At 38.2% G+C, this 19820-nt stretch overlaps 1 protein-coding gene across 1 annotated transcript in view; it reads left to right on the forward strand.

Annotated features, from left to right (window-relative positions):
* Positions 1 to 19820, forward strand: part of CARMIL1 (capping protein regulator and myosin 1 linker 1) — a 171405-nt gene that overhangs the window by 126769 nt on the left and 24816 nt on the right. Inside the window, exons 30-31 of the mRNA XM_063098227.1 lie at positions 13258 to 13324; positions 13584 to 13780. Coding sequence (XP_062954297.1) covers positions 13258 to 13324; positions 13584 to 13780 — 264 coding nt within the window. The remainder of the gene's footprint in view (positions 1 to 13257; positions 13325 to 13583; positions 13781 to 19820) is intronic.

Raw genomic sequence — 19820 nt, forward strand, 5'->3', positions numbered from 1 at the left:
TTAGTGTTAGATTTTGTTAGACTGCATTGGTTTCTGTAAAATAGCTGCTTACTAATCCCAGAAGAAATGAGTATGTAAATAGAAACACAAGTGAAAGGTGTAGTATTCTATAACCATAATGGAAGCCTGCAATTTTTAAACATTGTTGCAAGCAAGTGTGTCAAAAATCTGATGTGCTCAATTGTTATTCGATTGTTGGAAATGAATTTGCCCACTTTTGGCTTATCTAGGGTATTCTGTGCCTCTCCATGTGTTATTTTGTTGGTGACAGTGATTAATTAGTTTTCTTATATACTTCTTATCATTTCAGCACCTGTGCCTTACATGTCATGCCGAAACGTGTATTTCCTTGGTCTCTTTATTGTTCATAGACCATCTGTTCTTTTTCTGCAGTCAGGTGCTCTTAGGAAATCAGTGCTCTGAATTGTATCTTTCAACTTTGGTTTCTCATTGACCCTTGGGGTATTGAAGGATGCAGTTCTTCTACTGATTAGTTATCACTAAATATTTAATTTGTCACCATATATAGTATACTACTTTTAAAAAGTAGCAGAAGTTTTTGGTTTAATGTAGTGTGGCAAGTGTTGAAGAGCCAGGATCTGCTCCTTAGGCGTAACTAGCTCACTAATTGTATGTAATTCTTTCAGTTATTTTAATGAATGTCATACCAGTTTTAAATCAAAAAATATTCATGTGGAGAAGCAGCAGCTCATCTGCTTTCTGCTATTTCCTAGGAGAAGAATTTTAAAAGGCTTGAATTATTACAGAAGGCATTTTTGGGAATCTTGTCTCCAGTGATAAAATAGCAATTATTTTTCCTTCACAAGTTCAACCTCAAGTTTCAATATATAATTTTTAAGTTTTTAAATACAGACAAAAATTCAGCAGAAGTCTATTTGACTTGATCAAAATACTATTTTTAAAAAGCAGATTTAAAGTACCAACAGTTATTAATTGAACTAATCTATTAACAATGTTGCCAAGTAAAGACTAAATCCATATATTTCACTTAAAATTAGTTGCAGTGATATTAACTATATGCAGAAGATTGTTTGTCATAATTGCTAGTTTTCTCTTATAATTTTATTTATTCAGTAATATCTTTTTCTTATTGATATCACTTTAGAAAATGGAGATTTACTTTTTAGCCACCACAAAGCAACCTATGAAAACCCCTTTATTTCCAAAATCTAAATTGCAGAACTATAGTACAGTCTCTGAGTCGAATAGATGTGGTATGTTCCTCAAGTTTCTAATAATTTTTGTGACAGTCTTTGTGAAATGCCAGGAGCACCCATGCCTAGAGAGTTCATCATTCCTTTAGGACCCAGAGTTTCCTTAATCTTTTAATTTTTAATTGGCATAAATACCACTGTCAGAGGCCCTAGTCTGGGGAGCTCCCTAGAGATCTGACCCATACATCTTTTTTTAAAAGGATGAAAATGGGGCCTAAGGTCCAGGATTGTTTACCCTCACAAGCCACTCGAGAGACACGGGAGACCCCAAGGGAAATCCCTCTGACCCGTTTTATAGTCATTCCTGTGAGGACAAGAACCTTCCACCATTTTCCCTGCAGGTGATAGAGCAGGTGTCACCTTCAGAGCTCTAAAACTCGCAGTAGGAACCAAATCCTGAAGAATAGGATGGGGAGGACTTAATAAATCCCCTCCCTGAAATGACAGAATATTAACCAGTTGTTACCAGTCAACGTATTCCAAACCAGCATCCAAACTGGACATCTGATTGACTTGTTGATTGGAAATGGTGATTCTTATGAGCTTAATATTGACAGAATGATAATTGTAAAAGATAATTTTGGTCTTCTTTTATGAACTAAATTCAACAAATGACTCTAGTAACCAGCGGATTTATAAAACAGAATCTACTCCATTGTATTACCTCTGTGTGTGTGTGTGTTTGTGTTTGTGTTTGTAGATGACATAGTATACTCAAAGAGAAAAAAAACTTAATGAATTCCATTCTAGTTAAGCCCTTTACAAGCAGTCAGAGATTTAGTATCTCCTGGGGATATTACAGTAGAGCCAATAGTAAATAAAATAACTTCTCTAAACTCACTGTCACTTTTCAGCCCTTAGAAGCCTCGTGTTTTCAGTCTGCCACAATGACATTTGCTTCAACACCCCTTCTCTTATGTCAGAAAGCTCCAAATTTTCATCACTGGCCAGTTGAAATCAAAGACCAAAGCCCTCCAGAATGAAAGGTTTTCTCTTTAATTTCTGTATTAAACAATATTTAAGTTGGAGAAAACAGTGTCTTTAGATACTAAGGTTGTAACTTCTTATACACATGTATGTGAGAGAGCCTGACTAAAGTCTATAGGGAGGACTTACTCACCCAGGTGAAGGGCGGAAGGAAAAGGCTGGAAGAAGGTGGCTGCTGGCTCTCAAAAGAGCCCAGGGGAGGAGGCAGAAGTATTTTTAGATTGGTGAAGTCGTAGGTAGAGATGAACTAGCAAAAGACTCCCTGAGCCAGAAATACAGACTAGAAGGCCATTCATTCCTTTAACAAATTTAACAAATATTGTTGATCCACTGTTTACCAGATATTCTTGGCTTCTTGCTGGGTATGGAAGGTAAATGAACCAATAGATCACCCAGCAAGCTTGCTAAGTTGAGGAGAAATGGTAAAGCTAGTTCTGGTGGAGCACAGAACTGCTATACATGTAAATCCATATGTGGATTTGCTTGGATGTTGGAAGATGTGAATCTACCACTGAAATGAGATCATTGAGAAAGGCTTGAATTCATTCAGAATACATCTTTCAACCCATTGGTTACAACCCACTAGTCAGTCATGAACTGAGTGTAATTGCTGGGATCAGGATTTTTAAAAAAACGATCTGAAATAAAACATAAAGTATGAACATAAAGGATCAGATTACACCAAATCTTTGTTTTAGTTATACATGCATGTATATGTAAATTGGGATGTGACATTAAATATATTTCTTACAAATGAGTTGTAGTCAGAAAAGCTTTAGAATCTTGCATCTGCAGTAACTTGAATACCTGCTGTGTTTCAACCTTCCCAATATGATAGGCACAAAGCAGCCCCTTGCAGTAACCTTATTTTTTGCCCACCATACTGCTGAGGTCCAGGAAGGGCCTGGGCAGAAATGCAGGGGTAGAAGAGGATTTGCTACCCTGGAGAGTCTCTGCTAAATAAGGCTTATTCCTTTTTTTCCTATTTTTTTGAGCCCCCATAGAATTGCTTTTACTGCAGTGTGCTTTTGTTTTATATCATTGATTTTCATTATGGGCCACTTTAACACATATTCCTATAAAATTTGCTACCAAATGGGCCATTCATGCTGTTTATACTACTTTTGTGGTCACTCTTCATTTTATCCCCAAGTGCCATCATTAGAAATACATACAGAAGAAATTGCGGGCTTTTATCAGGAGTAGAAGTTCTGAGTAATTTGCTCTCTATCTTATAGATACAATGAATTGTACACAGCTTTGGTATTGTCACTTGAGAGGCTCAGAGCTGTGTGTGCATTGGACCTAAAAAAAAGTGTTCAGGGCCTGAAGAAATGTAGTTTGTTGTATTTAGCCATAATTCTGGCTTCATTTTTTTCTTCTTTATCTTAATTCACTCATTAAAAAAAAAAAAATCTAACTGTTCTATATGGACCTCAGCTCATTTTTAGATTGAGATGGTTAAATGTTAATGAAGTGATAACTTAGACATGGTGGGGGGAAAAATGTGAAAATGCTCTGATAGAAGCAGGCAGTTTGCCATGGAAGTACAGAGAAGGGGTGCCTAGCCCGGGGGAGGGGTGTTGTCAACGAGGGCTTCCCAGCAGAAGGTTCTAAGCATCATGCCTGGCACATAGTAGGCCCTCAGAACTGCTAGTACAATGAGAAATGGCATTTGAAAGAGAAGTGATCTGGGAGGAAAATGAGTAAGAAATTTTGGAGGGAGAACAGCACATAGAGGCTTGGAGAGAGGACAGACTCATGATTTGAGGAACTGTTACAGTTTTATGGCATGACAGGTATGTAGAGTAGGAGAGAGGATTAGAAGGCTGGAGGGGAAGGCAGGAGTCAGGTCACACAGAGCCTTGTAGATCAGGGTTTGCTTGTTTATTGTTTGTTTATTTGTTTTTAAGTTAGCAAGGAGGCCCTTGAAAGTGAGGACAGGAAGAAGGGGCAGTTTTGGCAGAAGCAGACATTCGTGAGTCCTGTTTGGCTCACGCTGAGAAGGAGGCGATTACAAGGCCCGGGCTGAGATGTCCGGCGGGGAATCATCGACGACTCCGGGGCCGAGGAGCCGGGTCTGACCTGGAGTCGGCCCTGCACTCGGGGCCTGCCCTCCCTGCGGGGGCCGTGGCCTCTCCGGCTCTGTCAGCAGTTTTCTTTTTACGTTCATGCCATTTATTTCTGATGGCTCCCCACTGTACCCAGAATAAATGTTCTTCCTCTTGGCCCATAGGGTCCTCCGTGGTCTGGCTTCTGCCCCTCTGTCATCTTGTTCTGACCGCCCCTTTGTTCATGTCCCTCCAGCTGCTGCGGCCTTCCCGCTTCTCCCGAGAGCTTGCCGTGGCTCAGGTCTGTTGCTCCTTCAGCTGGGAACACTCTTCACCAGATCGTACCATGGCTACCTTCTTCTCCATCTAGGTCTCAGTTCAAATGTCTCTTCCTCAGAAGTTTTTCTTGATCCTTTTAGCCAAAGAAGCCTTCTGGTCACTCTACTATCTTATCCTATTTTCTCTTCTCAGCACTTACCAGGACTTGAGGTAATCTTATTTACTCGTGTGGGTACTAGTTTTGTCCATTGCCCTACACTGGAGTATAAGCTCCTAGAGAGCAGGGACTTGGTGCTGTGGACTACATATGAGAATACCTCAAAAAATTCACGGAAAAATAAAATTGAAAGATAATACAATCTTTCCGTGAACTTTTTGAAGTACCCTTGTATTGTTAGTATCTAGAGTTATACCTGACGTATAATAAATGATCAGTCAATCTTGTTTAATGGCCTGGCTTTACGTTATAGTTACTTGCATTTTTTTTTCCCTGTTAGATTCTATGCTCCTTGAGAGTACAGGAGTTATGTCTTAGTGATCTTTATATAGCTAAGGACGTCAATAAATATCAGTAATGCAGATTTCTCTGGAAACTAGAAAATAATTATTGGCGTGGAAAGGTTCTTATCTTTAAATGTATGGGGTTCAGTTAATGAGACTATGATAGGTTATCAAACTGTCAGCAAGTTGTATGGAAAAAAAAAAAGATTTAAACCACCCACCCACTGTGACCTGTGCTTTGTCATAGTAGCCATGTGTGTAGCTATTTTAACCCATTTTCAGCCGAGAATCCCAGAGATCAGAGATGTTAACGCACTTGCCCCAAATCACGTTGCTAGATAAGGGGCAGCCACAGCAGGGAGCCCAACTCCAAATGATCTGAGTCCCAAACCCATTTTCTTTTTTTTTGAATTCCTGGTCTTCAGGTTGGCCTGAGTCACCAGAAAGACAGACCCAGGGAAGTTAGAGGTGGGTACGAGTCTTTGCATTGAGGGTTTTACACTGAGAGTTCTGTGGGTGGTAGCTCTACAACTTCAGGCCAATTCTTTTCTTATAGAGTTTTAGTCTTATTCTCAGTGGATTGGGGGAGACTCTAACCTGTGGTAATAAATCCGTACCTCTTTAAGTTATGCAGCCAGCAGTGGCTTAGGTTGTAGGGGCCTGAACTGATGGGAAACAGCAGCAGAAAGATCTGGGGTAGAGGGCTCTGCCTCTGGAAGCTTCCTGTACAGAGAACACGTATGGCCATTCCAAATCCAGTCCTTTTGGTTAATCGGGCTGAGCTGCTTGCCCTGACTTTCAACGTGACAGTTTTCCTACTTGCCTGATTGCGTCTGAAGTCTAACCAAATATCCCCTGAGTGTAAAGACTTACTGATGAGGGAATGAGTGGGGTGGGATTACTTGGGCTGAAATTTGGGAATGGCAAAAAGAAGTGGCCTGCAATGTAGGTGGACGGGGAAAGGAAACTAGCACATAACTTTATGATTTTGACTGTCTTGAGTAAAAGTAGGTCAGGCTGGATAAACTAGAAGTGATCCTGTCTAAATCTTTAATTGTACCAGTTGTAATACTCTGTGGGGTTTTGCCCCATGTTATTCTTTCACAATAAAAAAATGTTAAAATGCTATTTATGTTTTTATGACCATTAGAGTAACATTGTGTTTAGTAGTTTAATAAAATATTTAAAGAATTTTTCCACCTTCTTTTTTATATAATGCTACAGGGGCATGTACTTGACCTTGTATTAATGAACACCATGCTTCTGTTCCCAGCAACACTAACACATATTCTCGTAGTAATATATTTGCTGTAAATCAGTATCAGATAATTTCATTCTTCGAACTACTCTTAAGAAAGTTTCACTTTTGCCTCAGTTGCAAGATGAGTTAAAAGGAATAAAAGGTGAGTTGTGTCCTGGAAAAACATGGCAAAGTTAAGAAGATAAAGATTTAATTTTCTTGTATCAAAAAAATTGTGCAGATATGGAAAATAAAATGAACCATTTTAATTTCAGAGTAGCCACTCTACCATGATTTTTACAATAGTCTCTCATCAGTGCTGTTCCCTGAATGTTTTTGTTTTAACATCATGATGCCAGTTTAACTTTTATGTGAAATGAGACTCTGGATATAAAAGTTAATGAGTGTAGAATGGATGGCTGGATTTAATGTTGTTTTCAATAGGAAGAGTAGCACATCACTCAGTCTCTACATATCACTCCTCCTTTTGTCCATGGATTTATTGCAGCTTTCTCAGAGTTACGGCGTCCATATACCTACTTTTCCTAGGTTTTAAGGGGAAGGCTCCACGCTGTCCAGTAGTCATCATGGAAAGAGGCATGTCTTTTTCTCAGTGAGATTTGTACTACCTTGGACTTTTAAAAATGGAATTGCATACAAATTACTTTTTAGACTACCAATGTGATAATACTGTTTGGGTAAATATTGGAGGGTATAAATCAATTAAGAATTCCTGAGTTTTGATTCCCCTTGAGCATTAACTCAGCTGAAAATCTGGTAGGAAATATTTAATTTTTATAATCTAGTTCATTAAACAGGGATTACCCATATCCGTTGTAAAAGTGCATGGAAAAGCACAAGGTGAGCCTAGGATAACTTGTATCAAAAAGTAAGGATTGGCTCTAAATCCAGTGGAATCCTTTCAAAGGGCACAAAATTCAAATCGAAGGACTCCACTGGAACTCTCTAAGCACCAATAATAATAATAATGATGGTAATAGTTTATGATACATTGAATAAGTGAAAAAAATCTATGAGTTCGTAGTGATACTCAGAAAATATGAAGAGATGAGGGTACAGAAGCTTATAAAAGGAAAATTGATCTTTACAGAGGAATGGCAGTTAATAAATATAGAGTAATGAAAGAAGTAAGTGGCAGGTGCAGGATTTGAACTCAGTTCTTGGATGCCAAAGCCATGAGTGGGAGGCGTACTCCTGAGAGGACAGCCTGTCTTTGCTCACCACCCTTTCCTCCATCCTGATGGGGAGATGTTAGTGTAACCTAAATGAATTCCAAAAAGTGTACAGGAGTGCAGGAGTGGGCTGAACTTTATTTTGTTGAAAAGTTGAATTGTCTATTGACACGGTTCCCTTCTTCATAGGAACATTTTTTGCTTGCCTGTCATTTTAGGAGTTGAACCAATTAAAAGGTTCCTTACTTTCACTTGTAATGATCTGTAGGTGGATAATTGGGATAGAGTACTTGTCTTGTTGAATTAACCTTCCACAAGCAGAAGGAAAGTCTAAAATGATCTGTGGGACTTAAACATGAGCTAAAACTCTCATGTATGCATTCATAATCACACCTTTAAGGAAGCTTCTGAGGGGGTATGTGTTAAGACAGGGTCAGGAGACTTTCTTTTGCGCAATTCAAGAATATTTGAAAATGTGTATTTACTTTTCATTCAGCAAGGCTGTTTTCGTGCTAATTTAATGGGTCATAAAATGAGTTATATTTGAAGAAAATTGCCCAACATAGTATGAAATTAGAAGGCTGGAGATTGTAACTTTTTCCGGACATTACCAATGGAAGCCTTTCTGATAAGCAATTAATATTAATGATGATGGTGGTGATGTTTATGTGAACTTTTACTAACACACACCTTTGCTCTGAAGAGACCCAAACCATTTACATTTACTAATTGAGGAAACATGTATTTTTGTCCCATTTTATATTGAGAAGAATTAGCACAAAAATATGAAGAACTTGGCAGGGGCAAAGTCAGCCCCAAGTAGATGGAGTAGGTGGCCCTCGTCAGGGTGTTTTTTCAGGAGGTTTAGAAAGGATTCCCCTAACACTCCCACACTTTGCCTTCACAAAGACTGACCTTCTACACCTGGACTTCCTGTTTTTTGTTTTTAAAAATCCTTTTTAAAAATTTCAGAGTGATGAGAAGATGCCCTAACAACTGTTAATGATGACCAACAAGGTTTTGAAAATTATTTAGCAATTTAATGTGAAATATAAAGTGACCTAAATTCCCCCTAAGGTATAAGGTATCATCAACATTTAATTACACCGTGGGTAGCTAACTCTGCTAGATCCTGGCACAGGATCTGAGAAGCTGTGATGACTGACGAAGCAAGAGAATTCAAACTCCTGCATCCTAGAATGCAGTGGGGAACGTGGGATGATGTATGACCCCCAGAAGGGACACATGTACACTCCCATAGATACACTGTCCCCACTTTGTTGCTGGGACTAGCTCTGTGGTCCAGGAGCCAAGACTTGCATGTGGCTTTCTAATATACAACCAGTGCTGTGTGCACTATGTGCCTCTGCAGCCGATGATGTTGCCCTCCCCCAAACAAGGTTAGTGCCTTATGGGGTTGGTAAATGGCACTATGCACACATTTAGCAAAAAAGATCATATCTGTATGTAAGAGTTTCTGCAATTTTTTGAGCTGTAATTGTGCTTCTGCTTATGAAAAGCTAGGTTGGATGCCTTAAGCTATTAAATTTTGGCCTCATTCTTGGCTTATTCCTTTGCTATGAAGGCTTTTTATATATTTTAGCTTTTCTGTTTCTTTGTGAATGGTGTTTCTCTCCTTCCCCTTTTCTAGTAATGCTGTTGCTTTATCTCTTTTCCATTCATATTCTTTTCCTTTCTTTTTGCTGCATGGAGACTCTCTGCTGTACAAGTGTAAGTATTTGTTGGTGGCTCTGCAGTTTCTGGACGTACTAGTTTACATTCTCGTGCTCCACTCGCTTCTGTGCTGCCCGGCTGGTCTCCCAGGAGACTGTGGTGTTGTTGTCCATCTGCGGATCCTGAAGGAAATAGGCAGCAATTTAGAGACAAGATTGGATTGTACAAGATGGCTCAGCTAGCGAAACAGGCGATGAATTTAAAATATCCCCAGCCATGTGCCTGAAAGCAAGCAAAGTGTTGATGAAGAGGGGACAAACATTCCAAAGGGGGAGCATTATTCCATTCATGTGTAATAATAAAAAGACACCACCATTGTTTAAACTTCTAACGTTTTTTCTAATATTACAGTACTTGTTTCAGGCAAGGGCTGTAGCAAATTAGCACATGATTTGCTTCTTGTATCAGAAGAATTTTCCTAATCTGCCTCTCAATGGGTACTTTTTTTTTTAAAGCCTGGGAGGTGGAGGTGTACAGGTAGCTATAGATTCTTGAGCTTGGAGTGAGAGTGTTATTTATTTTTCTTTATGCCAAATTGGCAAAAACAAACAAGGAAACTACGTCACTATTTTGTGATATAAGCAATTTTTAAAAATTAAAAAAATTAGTATGTCTAGGAATTACATGTTAAAAATTGGCTTGACAGGAAAAAATGATGTGTTGTCTGTAAGGTTCCAACATGAGTCTTTAACTTGTGGTAAAACCGGACGTAACTCTATTGAGCTACCGGCAGAATAGTTTTAAATTCATTACAAAAATTGGATCAAATAAGTAACATTTCAGAGTAATGTGGATGCCGATGCTCATGCTGGAGTCTTAGAAAATAGAGCCATGACATTTCTGTTCACATTGTCTGCCGCGGTGGGGATTTATTGATGGTTCATGATATTAGGACTAGAAAGAAATCTGCGTTTAGGGTTTTCCTTCTGAAATTACATTTTTAGAAAAAGGGTTTAATGCATTTTTTTCTTATTTTTTTTAGGATGTAAATATTGATAATTATTTCATATTACTCATAAAATGCATTTTTTAAACGTAATTTAATTGTACTAAGTGTGTCTAGGCTTCAAGTTGACGATGTTAACCGTGAATGGATTTATGAAAGGTCCATTTGGAGTGTGCAGCTCTTCCATTTCCACTGCTGACCCCTCCATCTGATGGGCGGTTTGTGATTGCCCTGACCCAGAAAATACTTAGACATTGACAAGTGTTCCAGGAAAGGTCAGCAAGGACTAAGAATCAGTGTGACAAAATTAGCCCTTTCTTGGTATACAGAAACGGAAGAACATTAACAGTTCTAAAGAAGATGGTAAAGTCAGAGTTTTTTTCCCTCAGTATGTGTGGGGAGAAGGGGGAAGGAGAGCAAATAAACCAAATTTCTAGAGAATCATTGAATATTTGCTCCCAAACATATGCTTAAGTGGATAATCAGAGTTCATTCTTATGTTTCCTCTTGCATTAGATTTATATGTAGGATTGTAGGGATAAGCCAGTAAGATTGAGATAGTCTGTGTTTTCTGTAAAACTAAGAAAGAAAAAATTTCCAAAAAAAAGAGAGAAAGATGTGAGAGAAATGAGACTTCTCTTTATTATTGTACTTAAACCCCATGAGACGAGCAGATAGAAACTGGGTTGCATTCTTTATCCCAGTTGTAGAAACCAACCTGATTGCAAGTCGTACTTTAGCAAAAGGCAATGGCTCTGTCCAAACATGGCGAAACTTCACAATTAACAGATACAGTACATAAGGTAAAAGAGTTATATGGGAAATGAAATTGGACGTTATTTGCACTTGCCCAAAGCACACAAAATAAAGGAAAGCAATAAAATGTGTTCGAATGCATTTTTCTGATATTCAAACTTTGTATGCTGGTCATTGGTGCATTAGAAAGTGAGACCAAGGAGAGAAAACTAATTCCCCTTTGATTACTGTCAACCATCAAAAATCCTGATGATTTTATATGTTTCTTAATGTGTCTCCAAAATTAGATTGAGCCTAATGACCCATTTACAGATAGGCATCAGTTTGTAAATGTGTTTCTTTCTACATATATTATTTTGAGGGTATTTCAGAAAGTTTATGGAAAGATTTATATTATCTTTTAATTCTATTTTTCCACAAACTTTTTGAAGTACCCTCATATATCTATTCTTCTCTCTGTATAATAATAGGATATATTATATAATATATTTCTTTTCATATATTAAAATTTTATTGTAATATGTTTGAAATGTCAGTTTTCCTATGTTTTAAATGTAGCTGTTATAAAGGCTTTGATGATAGGGAAACTTGAGCCAGATTATTTTTGCCCATGAATACCATTCTCTAAAATCTAATAAAGAGTCACTAGAAAAAAAAATTTGGAAGACATCTTCAGTCCACACATTTTTAAACTTTTTTCCTAATTGTGACTGAAGGAAGTTGGCTGAAAATTATATCCCAAGCTACCTCTTGATCCTTTTATCTACCATGGTTGTGCGCAAGGTGGATAGAATACCGAGAAACCTTTCACAACTAAATACAGCATATACTTTGGTAGTTTGTTATCTCCTGAGAATTAATTATTTTCAGAGGCTTCACTTATAAATAGACTAGTCATGCCTCTAACTACCTCAGCTGACTGTAAGGCCAATTTTGGGGAGAACTGCCTTTAAACTGGATTTTCTTCCAATTGCATTGGATCGACTGTATTTTTATTGAACCTGCAAAGCCTGTTGCTTTATAAATAGATATTCCTCAGATTGTCCGTCTTTCATAAAACCTTGAAAGAACCAAATCAACAAGTTTCATTTTGTATTTCAGGAAAAGCAGTCTGCATTTAAATACTTTTTCTCTCTTTTTTCTCTCCACAATAGATAAAAGCAAAAGGATATTATTTTTAAAACTGGCATAATTGTTAAAACTGTAAAGTTGCTTACTTTAAATGTCAGTATGAACCAATTTATTCTTTGAGCCAAAGAATGTTTTTCAACTATGTGAATTTTTTTTTTTTTTAGAAAGCCTTAGATGACAACCTATTAAGTGAAGTGAAAGTATACAAACTAAGTTCTTTCAGTCATGTTGTCCCTTAGTTTACACAAATACCAGTTTCCAGCATCAAACCAGTTAAAACATCCCTAAAACCCATCCATCTGTATATTGGTAATCAATGGTGTGATGGGAAGGATGCTGGGCTAACCCTCACACTGAGTTCTACCCCTACCCCTGTTCCTACTGACAGCTCGGATGTTAGCCTTTATCATCTCCATGGCTCACTTTTCTACTCAAGTTTACTCATGTAGGTGATGACAAAGGTTCCTGCCAGCTTTGATGTTTGTGTGGTCCTATTGAGGGGGAAGATAATGTGGTTCTGAGGGTTGGCTTTGCACCATAAACAGTTGACACCAATGCTAGGAAAATGCTCTTAAGTTTTGGCCTTGGTTTGACTTTGGGTTCCATTTTTTTTTAATGACTAGCAGAATCAAAGACATCTTGCTGAGAAGTGCCACCAGATGCAGACTTTTTGAATCATGGCACATTTTCCTGGTCTTTGCCCGTGATGAAAATATCAAAATCTTGGTGGTAAAGTGTGAAACAAAAGAGTTAAACTACTTAAACCATTGAAGTGACAGGAAGAGTTCAATACTGCTTACATTATGTTGCTATAACAATGAACAGTGAATAATTGTGTTTTCAGGTTTTCGTGACTGATTTTTAATAGTTTTTAAATTGTATTCTTTATGTCTGTTTTAACATCCTCATGTACAGCTTGGACTTAATTCTATATCATTCATTATTCTTTTCAGCGATATAAATATAATTTAACTTGTTAGGGCTTTGAGAAAGAAAGAAAAAGTTAGCTGTATCATTTGAGAAATTGTAAACATTTAGAAATGTATCAATTCTCTTCAGCCAGGCTATCAGATGGTAACAAACCATCCTCTAAAGAAAAACAAATACTGAGTTTAAACAATTGATCCAGAATGTTTCTGCAGTTTGAAAGGCAGGTTTTCTGTGGCTTCCTGTATAAGTGCTTCTTGCTTTGTTTTATTGCTAGATGACACCTAAATCTAAAAGGAAGAGTATCCATAGTCGAATGCTACGGCCTGTTTCCAGGGCCTTTGGTAAGTGAATATTTTCCTAATGCCAGTTATTTTCTTGTAACTATGAAACACCCTCAGCAAGGACCTCAGATCATTTTAGGGATGTTTCTTAGAGATTCTCTATATGGGTAAATATTGAAAGGGAGAGTTAAGTGATTTGTGAATGGGGATTGGCTATTGTGTTTTAGACTTTAAATTACTTTAGAATATTTTATTCAACTCTTCATTAAGCTTTGGCCTTGGGCCTTTTTAATTAATTAATTATTTTTTTAAATTTTAGAAATGGAGTTTGATCTAGATAAAGCACTGGAAGAGGTGCCAATTCACATCGAAGATCCGCCTTTCCCGTCTCTCAAACAAGAGAAGCGGAGCTCAGGATTTATCTTTGAGTTGCCCTCCGAAGAGGGGAAGAAGCTGGAGCACTTTACCAAGTTAAGGCCAAAACGGAATAAAAAGCAGCAACCCACCCAAGCAGCGGTAGGTGGGCTGGGGAGACCCCATCTCTCCCTCACCCTTTTCTTTTCAGGGGGAAAGCTGGAGAGTTTTGCTAAAGTGCTTTGCATAACACAAACGCATATAGTTAAGGAGATTAGACCCTCTACCTGGGATATGTGCACAAAGCATCTCAACTTGGTGCTCAGAAATTTTGGAAAGACAATGCTGTAAAGTTTCCAACTCTTCAGAACAGAGCTGCACCTGGAAGTCCCTAGAAAAATATCAGACATGGGTGAGATAAATAGGCTGTGTCTGTAGCATTTTACAGTATCTAGGTGAGAAGTTGAAATAAGTACCAAATAATTTATTTGTAGTTAGAGATTGTTTGCATTTGATTTTGGAGTGCATGCATGTACTCCCCCACCTCTGTGCTCTGACCTTCTGTTAAGGTCCCTTTGCTTGCTTGATAACCTGCAAACTGATGTGGTAGAGAAGGGGCCCTCAGTGGGGGCACCAGGGTGTGACTCTCAGCATCCTGCTCTCTCTACTCCAGAAGAAGATTGAATTGTATGTTCTGATGAGCCTGAATGTTCTTTATCCCATGTCTCTCTCAGGTTAATGTCTTCTCTCTCCTTCATAGTCAAATTTTTGAAAAAGTTTGTCCATGCCTACTGTCTCTGTCCCTCACCTTCCTGGCACTTCTCAGTCCACCAAAATCTTCCATCTCTACCTACCCACCCCAGAACTACCCTGCCAAGGTCACTCCTGACCTAATCCCATGGACTCTTTCCAGCCATCCGTCATGTTGATATCTCAGCAATTGCTTGACACAGAAAGCTCCATCCTTTATGAAAGGCAATTTCCCTTTGGCCTCTGAGTCATCACAATCTTCCGTGTTCACCCAGTCTGTCCAGTGACGCCTTTTCAGTTTTCCTCTGCTGGGCCTTTTATTTGCCATCTGGGTGGTATCATCTAAACCCATGGTTTCAGTCTCTGTCGTTGACTGTAGCTCTCTCTGCTGGATTCTAGATTGCACTTACCTCCGGAACTTGCTAGAGTACCTTGGGTTCAACCAATTCAACACTGAGAGGCTGTCTTTCCCTGTAAACCTGCCCTTCCTCTTACATGCCCTGTCCGCCATGGGACATCACCAGTGATAAGTTAGATAGCTGGGTATGATGCCCATCACCAGCTTTTCTCCCTCTTCCCTGCTGTCTCCACCTCCCATCCTGGACTCTAGCCCTCTAATGCTGCAGCCCTTTTCTCATTGTGAAATGATGGCTTAAGTTTCCCTTTAAGTCAGCGACTCATAGAAAGAGAATTTTGTGCAGTTTTTCTTTATACATTTAAAAAACAAGAAAGAAGGGAAGGAAGCTGTGACATAGTCCCACTGGAGGAGTACAGTAGATATTACAGGGGAGAAAAGATTTCTTTTCTCACCCACTGCTAAGTTCATGACTGAAGTACATATGACAAAAGACAGACGAACAAGAGAAAAGCATAACCACATGGATGAGCTTGGAGGACATTATGTTAAGTGAAATAAATTAGGAACAGAAAGAGAAATACCACATGTTTTCACTCCTGTGGAAACAAAGAATGTTGATTGCATAGAAGTAGAGAGTAGAATAGTGGTTACCAGAGGCTGGGAAGGGTAGGGAGAGTGGGTATAGTGAGAGGCTGGTTCCCAGACACAAAATCACAGCTAGGTAGGAGCAATAAGATCTAGTGTTCTATAGCACTGTGGAGTGACTATGGGAAACACAATTTATTGTATACTTTCAATTAGCTAGAAGAGAGGATTTTGAGTATTCCCAACACAGAGAAAAGATAAATGTTAGAAGTGATGGATATGTTAATTAACCAGATTTGATTATTACCCATCGTATGCAGGTATTGAAATAGCACATAGTACCCCATAAATACATACAATTATATGTCAATTAAAAAAAAGAAAATCATAACCAAACTTATTTAATGTAAGTATTATGTGATATGAGAGCTTTCATAAATGAAGACCTAAAGACAGAGAGACCTGCATATTTTTATGCTTAGGTTTGACGAAGAGTGGACAGCTGTGCAGAAATATGATTGGATAAAAGGGGGTATGATCTAGTGGTAATAAACTGGGGGCACTTAGCAAGGCCTGCTTTTTCTGATTCTTCTCTGTGTCCCAGTGTCTTCAGAGATAAGGACATTCCTCTCTTCCGGGCATAGCAGGGAACCTCTGGAACGAAGGTATTATGGCTGCCTCAGGGGAGAAGGACAGGAAGGTGAGAGTGGCCTTCCTGCTTCTGCCATTTTCTCAAGTGCCAAGGGGCCTTATTTTAGGGGTAACATGTCCTGAACCCTGTCAGTAAATTCTAGAGAGACTTTACCTTTGCCCACAGTAAAGCCAGGACTCACGGGGTAGGCAGACTCAAAGCTGTTCCCTCTTAGCAATTCTGTAGCACAAAGGTGAATTCCAAAGTAGTGGATTATGACCATGGGTCTAGATGTGGCTTTCTCCCAGAGCCTTAGTGGACTGAGAAATGTGAATGAGCATGCTTTTCCTTGGGTTCATAGTGAAAATATATGACCTTATGATTTCATAGTACTTATGATTTTCAAAGTATTTTATATCTAACAGTCCTGTGAAGCTACTTCACAGGCTCCATCATCCACATTTTTCAGGTGAGAATGAGGAGGTTGTGGCTTACTTTTGTTACCAGTGTTCAGTGGCAGCAATCATTTAATATATTATCTTTGTTTTTTTCTTGCTGGAATTGAGTAGAATCAATTCATCATCCTAAGTCTATCTTGGCTTTTCTAGAGCTTGTTCTTGACTTCTAATGCCCCTAGTAAGTTTTTCCAGGCATCAGAATTCTCAAAGCCAAGGCTAAGTTAAGTGCTAACATATCAATTTCTACTGGGCCAAAAGTATTACTGTTGTAACTATTGATTTTTGTGCCAAAATATACAAATAAATATCTATGTAAATATGAAGAATACATAACCTATTTTAAAAAAGAAACTAAGTAGGCACAAAAATTTAATCTGGCCAAATCATAATTATTAAAAACTACCAGACATTTTATGAATAATAGATATAGACATTTTAGCTATACGTTTAATTCTCCCCTGTACCCCTCCAAAAAACAAAATCAAAAAATACTTTTTTAATAACAAGAAATAAAATATACCAGTTTCTTATGTTTTTAATTAATTAAAGTACATACGAGAATTGCTAAACATGCCATTTTAGCTGGTTAGCCCGTAGAATTTTTCTTCTACTGTAGTAGTAAGAGCAGGATGTGAGGCTCAGCCAATGGGCTCTCCTATTCCCCAGCAACGTGTATCCAGACAAGGCCTGTGATCTTTCTGAGCCTGAGCCAACTTGTTTCTTAAATATCAGCCTTGCTTGTATCATTGACTTGTCATGAGAAATAAATGGGAAAAGTATACAATTCTTTATTAAATGCAAATATTATTCTTCAAAGCTATTATTTTTATTAATACTGGTTATCCTTACAATATAAATACTATGTTTGCTTTTGCCTTCCTCCCTATCCCCCCCCCCCGCCCCCAACTAAAATGGAAGAGGAAGAGGAAAAAAGTCTCAGGAACCTGATTCAATACCAACTCTTCACTATCCTCACTAGTCTGGTCAATTCTAACCCATGTTTATTAAGGAACAAGTTGACTAATTTTACAAAAATGCATATTCAAAAATGATTTCCTCAGTTGAAGTGACTTTCAGGATGTCTTTGCTTTGGGGAAAAAAGCTTCACATGGGTCAATTAAGAGTGGAAATGCCATTTTTGAAGGTATTGGAATGTTCCAGCATACTTATGAAAGGATACAACAGAGAAAAGGAGGAAAGAGTGTAGTGTATTAGGTAGGATAACACTAGCTGCTATGTGAGGTAAACTTTTACTGCATTAAATTGCTGATATTTTGGAGTTTATTTCTTGCTCACATCATAGTCCATCGTGGGTATTTCTGCTTAGGGGACCCTTTGATGGTCATTCAGGGATCTAGGGTGCTTTCATCTTTGCCTCCACACTGCTCTTTGGGCCTTGGAGTCCTACCCCTTCAGCTGGAGGATGACATAAAACACAAAGGTTCACACCCGGGAGGTTTTATGGGTCAGGTCTAAAAGCGACGAACTTCACAATTGTCTGCATATCACGATCCAGAACGTGGTCATGTGCTTGCCTCACTGCAGGTGACCCTGAGAAACACATTCTAACCATGACACCTAACAGGGACAGAGGAATGCTGACTTGAGCTTAGTACCCATCCGCTGCCACTTAGCTACTGCTTCTTTGTACTGTCACCCATTATAACTACAGGTGAAAATCACTGAAAAATCTATGTAGAGAAATGAGAAGAACACTGGACTGAGATATAGTACTGACTCTGTTGCTAACTGCAGTCATCTCCCAGTGGAAGGAAGTTCAAAGATTGTCTGCTCACTAGTCAAGGGAATCTGAAGCCCAGGGCAGATAAATAATTTGCCTATGAGCATCCTCTGAAAGATTATACTGGTACCGTACAATGACTTCATTTTGCATGATATGTCAGTGTTGAGCGGTTTGCCCTATTATTTTTGGCATAGCTTCACACTGCTTGGCCCAGTGATGAAACAAACCAACCTACTCTAATAAAAATCAACTGAATCTCAGGTAATAAATTTTCTCCTGTTTGCATTGGATCACAATATCACAAGGCTGGAAGAGATTTCGAAATCATCTTATTCGAGCCCTCATTAAGTGCCTAAAAATCCCCACACAAACATCAGTTGACTGTTCCTTCTACAAAGACCTTTTTCTCTGAAGGTACCATTTTCTAAAAGTTCTAATTATTAGCAAATTATATTTTAGGTTGCTAAAATTTTGCCTTATAGTTTTAACTTAGCTGTCTTGTTTTTGTCTTCTGGAGTAGCACATGTTATTTAACTCTCTTCTACTTAGCCAACTTACCAATATTTGTCAGTCAAATCTAAATTTCCTCAGCTCTTTCGATGTTTTTCATATGATATTGTCTGGAACTCCCGTACAATTCTTGTTACTCTGTTCTGAATAAATTGCATTATGGCACCCAGGACAAAATAGAGTACTTTAGGAGGACTGACCATATCACCTCCTTCCATTTAAACACTGTGCATCTATTTATCGAACCACAGATTGCATACACTTTTTTAATGGCTATATCATCCAGGTAACAGGTATGTGTCTTACTCTCAGGCAAGGCCTATAGTCTTTTGTTTTTATAAGCATATTTCAAACAGAGGAAAGCAAAGACGTGCATCAGGAAATCTGAACTTACCCAGAATTCCTACTGTACTTCTAGTTACATCTCACTGGCCAGAAATGAACCATATTTCCACCCCCAGCTGCAAGAGAATCTGGGAAGATGTATTTCAGTTCTCACATTGATATTCCACATAAGTCAGGGTTTTGTTACTGAGTAAACAAGAGAGAACAGATACATGACAGTTTTTACTGTTATTTATTGTTAAAATTTTTTTCTTTCCTGTTTTGCTAATTTTTTTCAATGAATGGTCATTAAATATGATTTTTTACCCCAGTTTTTTGTCAAGATTAGTAACTTATTTTTCTCTTTTAATCTGTTGTGGTGGTGAATTACGTTAACAGATTTTTCTAATGTTATATCACTCTTGATGGTGATATTTTTGATTTATTATGCTGCTAGGCTTGATTTGCTAATATTTTATTAGAAATTTTGCATCTATGTGCATAAATGAGAGAGACCTATAATTTTCTTTCTTATTCTTATCTAGACCATCCATCTAGTTTGTGTTTCAAAGTTATACTGTCTTCCTAAAATCAGTTGGGACGTTCTTTCTCCTTTCCTATTCTCTGGAACAGTTTGCATATAATAGAGATAGTCTGTTCCTCTCCTGGGAAACCATCTGGCCCAAAAGTCTGTCTGTGTGCTGTTTGCATGTGATGCTTATATGTAGATATTTTACTAGGGATTTGATTTCTTTTGTTACAGATCTATTCAAGTTACCTAATTCTTGTTCATTTAGTTGTTTATAGAATTAAGAGTTTTTAATCCTGTTTCTATAGCTCTG

Source organism: Cynocephalus volans, chromosome 5, assembly GCF_027409185.1.
Source record: "Cynocephalus volans isolate mCynVol1 chromosome 5, mCynVol1.pri, whole genome shotgun sequence".
NCBI lineage: Eukaryota > Metazoa > Chordata > Mammalia > Dermoptera > Cynocephalidae > Cynocephalus > Cynocephalus volans.